The sequence below is a fragment of the Hemicordylus capensis genome, chromosome 10 (genome assembly GCF_027244095.1).
Source record: "Hemicordylus capensis ecotype Gifberg chromosome 10, rHemCap1.1.pri, whole genome shotgun sequence".
Classification (NCBI taxonomy): Eukaryota; Metazoa; Chordata; class Lepidosauria; order Squamata; family Cordylidae; genus Hemicordylus; species Hemicordylus capensis.
Window position 1 is genome coordinate 23,198,402 of NC_069666.1, and position 12,769 is coordinate 23,211,170.

Genomic DNA, 12,769 nt, shown 5'->3' on the forward strand with positions numbered 1-12,769 from the left:
GTACCCAAACAGTTATGACAGGAGGTGGAGAGAACAAGGGGATATTCACAGTGTTTTCAAAGGGGGAATGGAGGAGGAGAGCACTAGCCCTTTAAGAAGGGGAACCAGCCTGTAACATGAGAGCTCTCTGTTAGCCCAGCCTGGTTTTGTGACTGGTGGGGAAATTCAGAATGTCCCTCCCTCGGCATCAAGTTTATTAAATATAGTAGTAGCAGAACCCTCAATTGAAAACAGACAGCCTCTGTCTGTAGCTCCTGCCTTCTTTGCTTGCTCTTGCTCGGTGCCTGTGGAATGGTCTGTGCTGCTGGCCCATTCTAGGCGATACCATGAGGTCCACCCTTTCCACGGGAGCATTGGCGCTCCTACCCCTGTTCCAGCTTCTGTTACATATACGGCCACTTGCTGCAAACCTGGAGTCTGGAGGTAAGTCCATTCTTCATTCTCTTGCCTTCTCCCCAAGTTTCCTCTTGTTTCTGGGGAAGAGTGAGTTTTAAAAGTATGTCTGGAGTCCATGCCAGGGAGAGGCATGGGAATAATGCAGAATAATGCCTTATTCTGCTCCAGAAGAAATTAATGAATGCATCGTCTGGAGAAAGACGATTGCCCCAAAGCCCAGAGCAAATGGAAGAAGAAGCTTCAGAGATGGTCAGTCCTAAGAACACAGTCGTAGATGGACTTGTGTGGACGCTGACTGACTATGGTCCCCTCTGGTATTCTTTTAGTTATGACAGACTGGATTTGGAGATGATTTCAAGAATGCTCCTTGTGATCTGTGCTTCGGGTGTGCTCAGCTTTCAGAGAAAGAGACGGCTCTCGTATGTGGAGGCATGGCTTCTTTGGGAGGTGAAATGGGAGTTCTCAGATGTCTGGAGGTCAGAGGTCCATTTGTGTCTGGTGTATTGGTGGTGGTGGATGCTGATGAAGACGTCCAAAGAAAGGAGATCTGTCGTGTGCAAAGCTCTGCTGGTGGCACTCTGATGAGGCGGCACCTAGCAGGCATGGGAGGGGAAGAGGGGGTCTTGAAAGCAAGACCTGCCTACCGATGCACAGGACAGGATGAAGCAGCTATCTCATCCTACAGAGGGCAATTGCCGTGCTAGCTGTCATTTCATGCTGGCTTTTCAAATCGGAATGTCGTCTCTTGCCGAGGAGGAGCCATCAGAGAGGCCCTCGGCAATCTCAGCTGTTACCAATTCACACAGAAAGATGGTGAGCCTCGTGCATTCTGGAGCAGTATGTTTACATTCAGATCTTTTGCTTATATATGATGACCTGAAGTTTGGAGCTGAGCTCACATGGCTGGCTTTCTCCTCCAAGAAATCCAGATGGCCACCATGGCGCTAGTGAGAACTGAGCCTAGTTTTCCATGCAGTGAGGGTCCTGTGCTGATTCCTAAGGATGCCAGCATTAACTTTAGAAAGAGTGCATTCCGAGACCTCATGGTTGTGCAGAGGAAAGTTAGGAGTGTGGTGAATGCCTGCTAAAGGCTCAGAAATCAAAAGAGCATGTCCAGTGATCACAAGGAGAGACTCGCAGCCTGCACAGGCAACCTGATCTTTTTGCCCTCATAGTGAAAAGGCATTAGTAAAGTTGTGCCGTTGAGTTGGTGTCGACTCCTGGAGACCAGAGAGCCGTGGTGGTTGTCTTTGGTAGAATACAGGAGGGGTTGACCACTGCCATCTCCCCCACAGTGTAAGATGATGCCTTTCAGCATCTTCCTATATGACCCCACCACCAACAGAAATTCGGTTGGCGGGGACTAGAGACAGGGCCTTTTCAGTTGTGGCCCCTCAGCTTTGGAACGCCCTCCCTGAAGAGCTTCGCCATGCTCCCTCCCTCAGTGTTTTTAAAAAACATCTCAAAACGCACCTTTTGAAGGAGGCTTTTTAATGCTCCATTATTGTTTTGTTATATCAGGTAGGTTCGTTAACTTCTTTAGCTTTTTATCATTTCCAGTTTTAATTTGAACCTAATAATTGTGGTTTTTAATCTTTTTTTAAAAATTAGTTTATTTTATTACTTTTATTGTATCTGTGTCAATCTTTTGTTGTGAGCCGCCCCAAGGAGTAGTGCACTGGAGAGGCGGGGTATAAATATTTTAAATAAATAATAATAATAAATAATATCGCTGCTGCCTGATATAGGGTGTTTCCCATAGCCCGGGAAACATACCATCAGGGATTTGAACCAGCAACCTCTTGTCAGCAACCTCTTGCTCCTTAGACAAGTTACTTCCCCGCTGCACTGTTACCTCCTCAATAAAGTTCTGTATGTATCTTTTTTTTAGAATTGGGATGTATTGGGAGAATTACATTGATCTGTTTTGTTTGTTCTGTGTTTTACTTCTGAGAGTTCTAGCAACCATTGACTGAGCTGGTGGGACTGCAGAGAATATTCAGTGGCTTGGGGCACAAGGCAGTGTGCAGCTCAACTTCTGTAGAGGAAGGGGAAGTGGTCAGTTTGGCTGGGATTCAGCCTTCTTGCAGAACCAAGAGATGCAATTGCTCGGAGGAAGATGGGGGCATGTATAGAAACTAAGGAACAGGGAAGCCCAGAGGCAAAGAGGATGAGGTTATAGAGCAGGACATGGAGTGAGAAAAAAGAAGAATTTTGAGGGGAAAGAGGAGACAGCAAACTGAAGCAAGAAGGGGCTAATTAAAGTGGGGGTCTGAAAAAACTCCACAGACCTTAAGGTGAGCAGGGACTGCATGCTAAGGAGGGTGAGAGGGAAGACAGAAGTGTTAAGGAAGTTGGTCAAGAGAAATGGGACCTGGGTCTAGAGCCTGGTAGAAGAATTCTGCCATTTCCACTTACAATAGCATCATCATCATCATCATCATCATCATCATCATCACATTTTATATCCCGCTCTTCCTCCAAGGAGCCCAGAGTGGTGTACTACATACTTGAGTTTCTCCTCACAACAACCCTGTGAAGTACGTTAGGCTGAGAGAGAAGTGACTGGCCCAGAGTCACCCAGCAAGTCTCATGGCTGAGTGGGGATTTGAACTCGGGTCTCCCCGGTCCTAGTCCAGCACTCTAACCACTACACCACGCTGGTTACCCATTGTAACCTGGTCACCCTTGTAACCAGGGGACCCTAAGGCAGGGCTTCCCAACCTGTGGCACTCCAGTTGTTGCTGAACTACAGCTCCCATCGTCCACAGCTACAATGTATTGTGACTGGGGACGACGGAGTTGTAGTTTAGCCAATCTGGAGTACCAGAGGTTGGGAAGCCCTACCCGAAGGAAACAATGAGGGCCGGAAAGCAGTAGGAGGGTCCGAGTTCCAATCCATCTGTGGCATTAACAAGCCACTTGCGTGCTGCAGGCTCCAGATTGATTGCTAAATTGTGATTGGTGTAATTCTGAGCATGAAACAGTGATGAATGGGCTAGTTGGCTGTGAGAGGTGAGAGCTTTATCATGCAGAATATACTTGTATAGCATTATAAAAATACTTCACATGCTTATCATGGGAAACTTCCCTTAGATGGTAAACTACTTCTGTTGTGTCCATGTCTTACACTTGGCAAGCTGGGTTGGCTTATGAGAGACGGCATGTACAGTATCTGCCACGGCACTGTAAATTCTGGGAGAATAAACATGTGGCTTTGCAGCAGAAAACCCAAATATAGGTGCAGTAGCCTCTTAGGGGCACAGGCTACATTCCTCCACCCATTTATGTAGGAGTAAGCCCCATGGACTGCAGTGGAACTTACTTATTTTTTAAAGAATTTGTATACCACCCACTACCCAAATCTCTAGAAGGTTTATAGCATAAAATAAACCAAGAATTGAACAGTTAACACATAATCAGATTGGAATATCCATCAAAACCCACCAACTAACAAAAAGGCTTGGCTGAAGAGATGTGTCTTTAGTTGTTTGCTAAAAGCTGTCAGGGATGGAGCAGCTCCAAGCTCAACTTAATTCTGAGGAAACTTGAATAAGTTGGTGGTGGAGTGAGCCAGTGAGCCATATGGTCCAAACTGGATCTCCGGTCCACCAGCTTCAAAGAGGTAAACTCAGTAAGATTTTTTTGAAATTGAATCTCAGGAATCCAAATTCAAGGAACATAGAAAGCTGCTGTATACAGAGTCAGGCCATTGGTCCACCGACTTCAGTATTGTCTGCACTGGCTGGCAGCAACTCTTCAAGGTTTCAGGCAGATGTTGCTCCCACCCTACCTGTAAATGCCAGGAATTGAACCCGGGGCCTTCTTCATGCAAGCGGATGCTTTACCATTGAGCGGTGGCCCCATCCCACTAAGTTCTGAAACCCACACGGCCAGTTGGACTCAACTGACAGTTCAATTTGTGCATTCGCATTTTATCCCACCACTACTCCAAGAAGCTCAGATGCTTTAGATGATTCTCCCCTCCCATGTAACCTCACAACAACCCTCCACAAGGGGCTGTCTAGAAATTTGTTAAATAAGTAAATGAATGAATGAATGAATGAATGAAATCAACTTCTACTGCCACACCGCTCCCCTCCCTTACGCCTTGATCAAAGTGTCCCTTGGGTACGGGGCATGGGTAGGCAGGGGGTGGTGGCAGGTTTCTGCGGAGGTCCCCCAAGACATTTGGAGCACCCCCCAAGATAGGAGGCCACGGACCAGTGCCCCAAGGTCCAGGGGAAAGATTGCCTCTGAGAGGGAATGGGATATGTGCACTCATGTCCCTTATGGTGTGGAGGGCGGGACCAATCGAACGCATTGACCCAACTGGCCCGATATCACCCAGGGAACTGGCTGAGTGGGGATTTGAACCTGGGCCTGAGCCATAGTCCAACATTCCCTAACCACTACACCATCCTAGTAGAACGGTCCCTCTTCTCCAAAATGCCATCCAGCCCTTTGCCCCTGGTATAGCCAAGTATGCACATGCAGAGGACTGTAGCACAGTAGCTACAGTCTGCTTTGCATGTTGAAGGCCCCAGGTTGAATCCCGGCAAGCATCTCCTGGTCAGGCAGGGAAGGACTCCTGGAGAGCCGCTGCCAGTCAGTGTTGACAACACTAAGCTAGATGGACCAATGTCTGACTCTGACTTGTTAAAAGGCAGCTGCCTATGATTTGGGGATGGTGTCATAGTTCAGTGGAGGAACATCTGCTTTGTGTGCCGAAGGTTCAATTTCTGGCAGCATCTCCAGGTAAGGCCCTGAAGAGCCGATGCCAGTCAGTTTAGATCAAGGCTGCACAACTTTAGCCCTCCTGAAGATTTTTTATTATTATTATTTTTACATTTATATCCCGCTCTTCCCCCAAGGAGCCCATAGCGGTGTACTACATACTTGAGTTTCTCCTCACAACAACCCTGTGAAGTAGGTTAGGCTGAGAGAAGTGACTGGCCCAGAGTCACCCAGCTAGTATCATGGCTGAATGGGGATTTGAACTCGGGTCTCCCTGGTCCTAGTCCAGCACTCTAACCTCTACACCATGCTGGCTCATGTTGAACTACAACTCCCATAAAAATAAGCATGTACACACTTCTGAGCTCCTCAGAGGAAAAGCGGGTGATCAATGTGGAAAATAAATAAAATAAATAAATAATCTTGATTGGCCATTGTGCTTAGAGATGATGGGAGTTGTAGTCCAAAGAACAAAGAAAGAGCTGGTCTTGTGGTAGCAAGCATGAATTGTCCCCTTTGCTAAGCAGGGTCCACCCTGGTTGCATCTGAATGGGAGAATAGAAGTGTGAGCACTGTAAGATATTCCCCTCGGGATGGAGTCGCTCTGGGAAGGGCATCTAGGTTCCAAATTTCCTCCCTGGCAGCATCTCCAAGAGAGGGCTGAGAGAGAGAGATTCCTGCCTGCAACCTTGGAGAAGCTGCTGCAAGTCTGTGAAGGCAATACTAAGCTAGATAGACCAATGGTCTGACTCAGTATATGGCAGCTTCCTAGGTTCCTAACAGCTAGAGAGCCAAAGTTGTGCAGCTGGTACTGAGCCTGATGAACCAATGGTCTGACCTGAAACATGGCAGCTTCCTATGTACTGGTGATGTTGCTCATGGCACCTGCTTTTTAAAAAGCAACCCAAGAACTTGTTAACCTGTGAGATCTGGTGGTGCCACCTAGGCAGAATAAGCAGAAAAAACAGGCCTTGTGTTCTTTCTGGAAGGGTTACTGCAGGGCACAAGGCAAACAGGGAATACGAAATTCCAGCTGGTTTCCATTGCACGGTGCCCCTGTTTCCCCACAAGGTGGTTTGCGTAACTTGGCGCTCTGGCAACTTGGCTGTCGCATTGCTTCAGCCATGCTGTTCTCATCTCTGTCTCTTCTCCTTCGTCCTTGTCCCTCTTTCTCTGCCAGGAGAGTCATGAATCTAAGTTGGAGCCTCACCCATCTTGGCACCAGAGTGCAGCTGCTATGTGGCCCAAACTCCTTCAGAGAGTCCCCGTGATGCCTTTTTCTTAAGACAGCTCTTATGGGTATCTCCTGGCTTTGGTCTGCTACATACTTTGGGCTTTCCTCTTGTCATTTTGCTTCTGTAGCTGTAGACTTTCAGAATTAGTGAAGTGGAGAGCATCCCCACTCTGCTCAAACTGAGCTTGGCGAGGCCGGGGGAGAGAACTATTTTCAGCCACTCAGAAAATAGCTCTGTTTAGACTAGACTTTGTGGTGGCGTTGAGGAGGTTTCTGGAGGGACTGGGGGCACAGTTGGATAGAGATGTGCATGGAATGAATTCCTTGATTCATTTCGAATTTGAATTGAATTCCAAAAATTTGTTTCGGATTAGAATCGGATGAGAGTCTAGTCGGAAAATTCCACTTGGATTTGAATCGGACTTGAATCGATTTGACCATTTTGACACCTTTTTAACCAATCAGGGGGCCTGAATGGTTTTTTTAAAAGGCGCCAAAGGGCTCTCAAATAGAATTCAAATCAAATTTTGGGAAATAGATTCAAATTCAAATCAAATTGCCTTTTTAAGGGGTGATACAATTCAAATTTGAATCACTTGAATCACCCAGTTTGGAGTCAAATTGGTTCAAATTTGAATCGATTTGCCCATCCCTGTGGTTGGGTTCCCTCTATTTTTCTGTATGAAACCAAATGGTAGAGACCCCTTGCTCCCAACTTTCTGCAGCTTCCTGTGACATCACATTATGGAGGTGTGGGCCAGGCTTGCTGTTTTGGGTAGTACCCAGTCCTTTTTGCCATAACATCTTGTTCAGACCCAAATGTGGGGGGAAGAGCTGGTCTTGAGGTAGCAAACATGAATTTACAGAGTTGTGAGCTGCCTAGAAAACAATTTATTATGGACTAAGGAATAAAGTTTAATAACAATACGTCAACAACGCATGTCCTTCTCTGATGTTGCTTTTATCGTGATCTGAGGCTAGACTTGATTTTACCAATCCTAGCAGAATTTCCAGGTCACCTGGTTGATTGTTATGTTAGTTTTCTTTTAGATAATAAAGACCTGTCATACAGAAGCTAAATTCTGCTTTTTAGCTTCTAGTGCTCATTGTATTCTTATAGCTTCTGAGTAGACAATGTTGGTCAGAAATGTACAACTACCTTGTGCTACTGCATCTTTTCTGTTGCTGGTGGTCATTGACTGTAATAAAGATCTGAAGCTGAATAATAATAATTTTGTCCCCTTTGCCAAGCAGGGTCCACCCTGGTTTGCATTTGGCTGGGTGACTACATGCGTGTGCTGACTGCTGTAAAATATTCCCCTTAAGGGATGGGGCCAATGTAGCTCAGTGGCAGAGTATCTGCTTTGCAGTCAGAAGGTCCCAGGTTCAGTCCCTGGCAGCATCTCCAGGTAGGGCTGGGAAAGACTCTTGCCTGCAACCTTGGAGAAGCCGCTGCCAGTCAGTGTAGACAATACTGAGCTAGATGGACCAAGGGTCTGATTCAACATATGGCCGCTTCCTCTGTTCCTAAGTAGTGGATGGTAGTCACACTTTAGGCATGTGTCAAAGACCCCTTGGACAAAGTCCTTTGATGGAGACCTGAAAAAGACAGGAGGAAGAACTATGAAGACCCTTTTATGTTAAAAGATTTATGTTTCTGAGAATGAGATTTCTTTTTTAATCTCTGAGATCATGAGTCACTTGTTCTCGTTGGCATGTGATATGTCTGGTGTATTTGATAAGGATTGCTAGCATGATAATGAATGTGGTTCTGCTGATCTTGTCAAACAAATGGGTATTTGGTATCTCAGCTGCTAGTATTTACACTGGTTATTTGAAGAGTGATAACAGAGCTGGGTGTCCATTGGTTTTTGTACCATGTGCCTTGGCAAAATTGACTTGATGGATATGATGAATAAATGTATTCTCAGTTGTTAGTTAATATCTGGCCTAATCAAATATATTAAGGATTTGATCAAGAAAGCGAATTTTTTTGTTGCAGTTTTCTGGGAAGATGTACTGGTGCATTGGGAAATACTGTGTCACAAAATACAAAATTAAACTCTGTAAGCTTGCTGTTCTAAGATATAGCAATTGCCACAGGCTTCAATGGCTTTTAAAATGGGATTAGATAAATGTATGGAGGACAGGTCTCTCAACCGATATTAGGTGTGATAGCTAAGTGGAGCCTCCAGATACAGTGACAATCTATCTCTGAATACCAATTTGTGGAGTGTGGCAATGAACAGGGTGGGGGGAGCTTGTTGCCTTCAGGTCTTACCTTCAGCCATTGTGGCTGGGGATGATGGGAGTTGTAGTCCAAAAACATCAGAGAACCCACATTTGAGAACCTCTGAGTAACACATTTTTTGTGCTTTACATGGATTAATTTAACAAGTGGGGGTCTTTAGTTAAATTGTTGAACTGACTGAGATAAATTTGGAGTTGCTGTGTTCTGGCATTTAAAGGAATACATTTAATTCAATATAAATTGATTCAGATGTGTTTGTTTGCTATCAGCTTAATGAACCTAAGTGCTGCTGATTTGTTTTCTGTTGGAAAACCATGTAGAATGAATAGATGGCATTTGCAGAAATTGCGAGTACTTGAGTGACAGAACAAGGTGTTCATATGATCTGTCGGAAGAATATCAGACCTTTATTAGGAAGTTTATGTAGGTATCAATTAGGGCTGTGCGATGTTGGATTGGGAATTTCAAGGAGAGCTGATCTTGTGGTAGCAAGCACAAATTGTTCCCTTTTCTAAGCAGGGTTTGCCCTGGTTTGCATTTGAATGGGAGATTACATGTGTGAGCACTGTATGATATTCTCCTTAGGGGATGGGGCAGCTATATGCTTGCATGCAGAAGGTTTCAAGTTCCTTCCCTGGCATCTCCAGATAGGGCTGAGAGAGACTCCTGCCTGCAGCCTTGAAGAAGCCACTGCCAGTCTGTGTTGACAATACTGAGCTGGATGGACCAAGGGTCTGACTCGGTAGAAGGCAGCTTCCTATGTTCCTATGAACTTTGCGATATCGGCCATCATGGAGGAGGTCAGAGAAGTTCCTGATCTGAACTTGGGGGGCCCACCATTTTGGTTGGGACTTCTCCGAACTCCTCCAGGGAAAAATACAGCTTTCAAGAACTCCAAATAGTGGTGAGAGTCTGCTTTTTTTCTTTTGTGATCATGGGGAGGGGGTGTGGGGCGCATGTTCTGCCTGCCCGCCCAAGCCTCTCTCTTTTTACTTACAAATGGCCAATTTCCAAGTTTCACCCGTGATTCTATGATATTAATTCCCTTCTCCTTAGATTCTCCAATAGTACATCACTTCCCTGTGATTCTCTGGTGTTAGGTTACTTTTCTTCCAATTTCACAGTGAGTATCCAGGTTACTTTTTAAAAATGGATTAAAAGGTCGGTCAGGAAAACACCCGATTCCGAACCTGATCCTGATCCCGGCATTCTGAAGGGTCCAAAAGAACCCAAACCAACATTTGCGAGGTTGGGTTAGATCCGGTTGAACCCAATCTTGACATTTGCGTCCGTGCATTGGAAATTAATGCTGAGGCAGGCGATTCTTGTTCGAGAGAGGGAGTGCAGCTTATGAGACTGGCTGTTTGAGGGCTGAGGAGCAATGAGCAAAGAAGACTCTGTCTTCTGGGGTGCAGAATGGGCAGGCCTTTTGGGGAGCAGGGGGCAGGATTATATCTTGCATTCTTACACCACTGAGCAGTACTTCAGGGATGCAATACAAAAGGGAGAGAGAGAAAATAACTGGCAGGGCTATATTCTGGCACTGTTTATGCGCCCCCAAGAACTGGTACCCGAGGCGACTGCCTAGGTGTGCCTAGTGGATGTGCCGGTCCTGATCCAGCTGTTGTTGGGCTATTCATTTAATATTTATATCCCACCCCTCCAAAACACTATGACTCGGGGCAGCTCACAACATTAATAAAAAGATACAATATAAAATAAGACTATTAAAGTTAACCAAATCTAAATTAAACAAGTTCGAAACCAGGCTAAAACTACATTTAAAATTACTTTTTTTTTAAAAAAAGGTTCCAAATTAAAAGTTAGTTTAAAAGCTCAAAACTAAGAACTCTAAAAACTAAAGAACCTACCAGATATAAATAGAGATGAAATATTTAAAAGCCTCTTTTAAAAGATGTTTTCCGTTATTGTTGTTTACCAAAAAAAAAACACTGAGAGGAGGAGCATGGCGAAGCTCTTCGGGGAGGGCGTTCCAAAGCCAAGGGGCTACACCAAAAAGGCCCTGTCTCTAGTTCCCGCCAACCGGGTCTCTGTTAGTGGCAGGGCCATGAGCACGGCTCCCATCAATAAATTGTGCAATAAATTGAATTAGGGGTGGCAGGTGTTGTTTCCAGCAACAGCATTCAGCCAAATGCAATGAGGACTTGGAAAGAGAAAAACTCCTGCCCCCTCAGTGGGTATAACTGTCACCTTCCATTTAACTGTGAGCTTTTTTGTGACTCACAGAGATCAAACTAAAGATGCTGTTGCCCATTTCTTTGGCCTTGCTTCTGGCATCAACCACAGGTGCTTCATAGTCCAACACTCATTATTTCCAAAATATACAGTATCACCGGACTATTTGATCCAGCAGAGCACATACCAACGACTTTGAGTCAGTGTTACTCACTTCTTTTGGCGTGGGGTGGCAACTTCCATCACTTCGAGGACATTTCGCCCATGCATATCCTCTTAGCAAAGGGGAGCCTGTCTCGGGTGTGGCAATAGCTCAAAGCATGGGATGAGAAAAGATGGAAATGGTTTATAATCTCTGAACGATGAGAAACCCCTGACTTCTCATGGCCACAGCCGTTCCAACCAGCAGTGCGGTGTTGATCTGGTCCTGCTACAGCCACATCTAAAGGAATTTGTGCATCACAATCTTTTCATGGGATCTTGAGCTTGCAGGAGGAGGACATTGATGTGATGGGATCTTGCACCTGCAAGATAAGGACTCCAAGATAAGGTTGCTACACTGATCCCAAAGGTGGAGGCAAGTTTGCAGATGAGAATAGCTCAGCCTCTTGACCCAGGGTCTCAAACGGCAGCCCTCTGGTTGTTGTTGGACTACAACTCCCATCATCCCCAGTCACAATGGTCAGTAGCCAGAGATGATGGGAGTTGTAGGGCACCATCTGCAGGATAACTACAGTTTGAGATGCCTGTTTTTGACCAAGAACCCAAAGCAGTATTTCTTCAATATCGCATCAAAAGTATTCCACAGTAGTGCACATTCCTCACACGCGATGAAACCAGTGATGTTTTGTAGCTATAAGGGGACATTCATGACATTGCCTTGGTTTAATGTATAAACCAGCCAACAAGGCTGCAGTCCCCTTGGCTGAGTCCCATTGACTATGTTCACTTTACTTAGCCAAGTTCATTGCACCACCTTATGCTGAATGTATTTTCAGCTCCGTGTACTTTGGTTTTGGATTTGGGAATATTTAGTACTAGCTGAACCCACACAGACCCTGGTAACAATACTGGGGTTCCTGTTTCTAGCCCTGGCAACTTCTAACAGCAAAATGATTTCACACATTCTAGATGGTTCTCAGTCTAGGAATGAAAACGGTTGCACATCCCTCTGTGGAGATCTGCTACTAATTATGCGATTCTCACATCAGATGTGCCCTAAGAGCAGCTGATGCTCCAAAAATGGAACAATTCTCATCCCCAAAAACAATAATTTCTGCAAGAGTCTTTGCCCATGCTGAGGAAACTAGGGCTGAAATCCCATGCAAGTCTACCTAGGAGCAAGTTCCATTGAACTCAGTGAAACATAAATCTGTGTATAGGTTCACGTTGTCACTCAGAAAACCTGATATAAAGCCATAATTTCATACCGTATTTATTCAAATCTGAGATCCCCCCCCAGTTCTTTCCTGTTAAATATAGGGGGGTCATCATGAGCTTGAGTCTACTTTCTTTTGGATAAATTCAGGTATAACTTGTATTTAATTTCCGTCTTTTGAGGCATCGTCTTAAATTCAGAGTCGCCTTCTATTCGGGTAAATACGGTATATGTAAAATATTTACATTTTGCTTTCACAGCCCATGATCAAAGTGGCTTACAAAAGGGAAACCCATAAAACATAATCATTTCAACTCAGTGCAAAGAGAATTACAAATATAATTAACGAGAGTGCATCAGCTGATCAGAAAATGCTCTAAAGAGACAACTCAAAGATGGTATTTGTGATGCCACGTTCTCTTCTCCCAAACACATTCACTGAATGTGGTCTCAAAAGGGTTTTGCCTTTTCTAGAAAAACACTCTGGGAAAGTGCATCAAAGAAACATGGCCATCATTCAGCGCAGACTTTTATTATTCAGCGTGGAGAGGCAAGACTCTTGCTTAGATTAACAGAG

General features: G+C 45.0%; 1 protein-coding gene across 1 annotated transcript in view; it reads left to right on the plus strand.

Annotated features, from left to right (window-relative positions):
• Window positions 1-233: 233 nt before the first annotated feature.
• The window catches only part of CSPG4 (chondroitin sulfate proteoglycan 4), a 117,224-nt gene continuing 104,688 nt past the window's right edge, over window positions 234-12,769 (plus strand). The window contains exon 1 of the mRNA XM_053273019.1: window positions 234-423. Coding sequence (XP_053128994.1) covers window positions 327-423 — 97 coding nt within the window. The 5' untranslated portion in view covers window positions 234-326. The remainder of the gene's footprint in view (window positions 424-12,769) is intronic.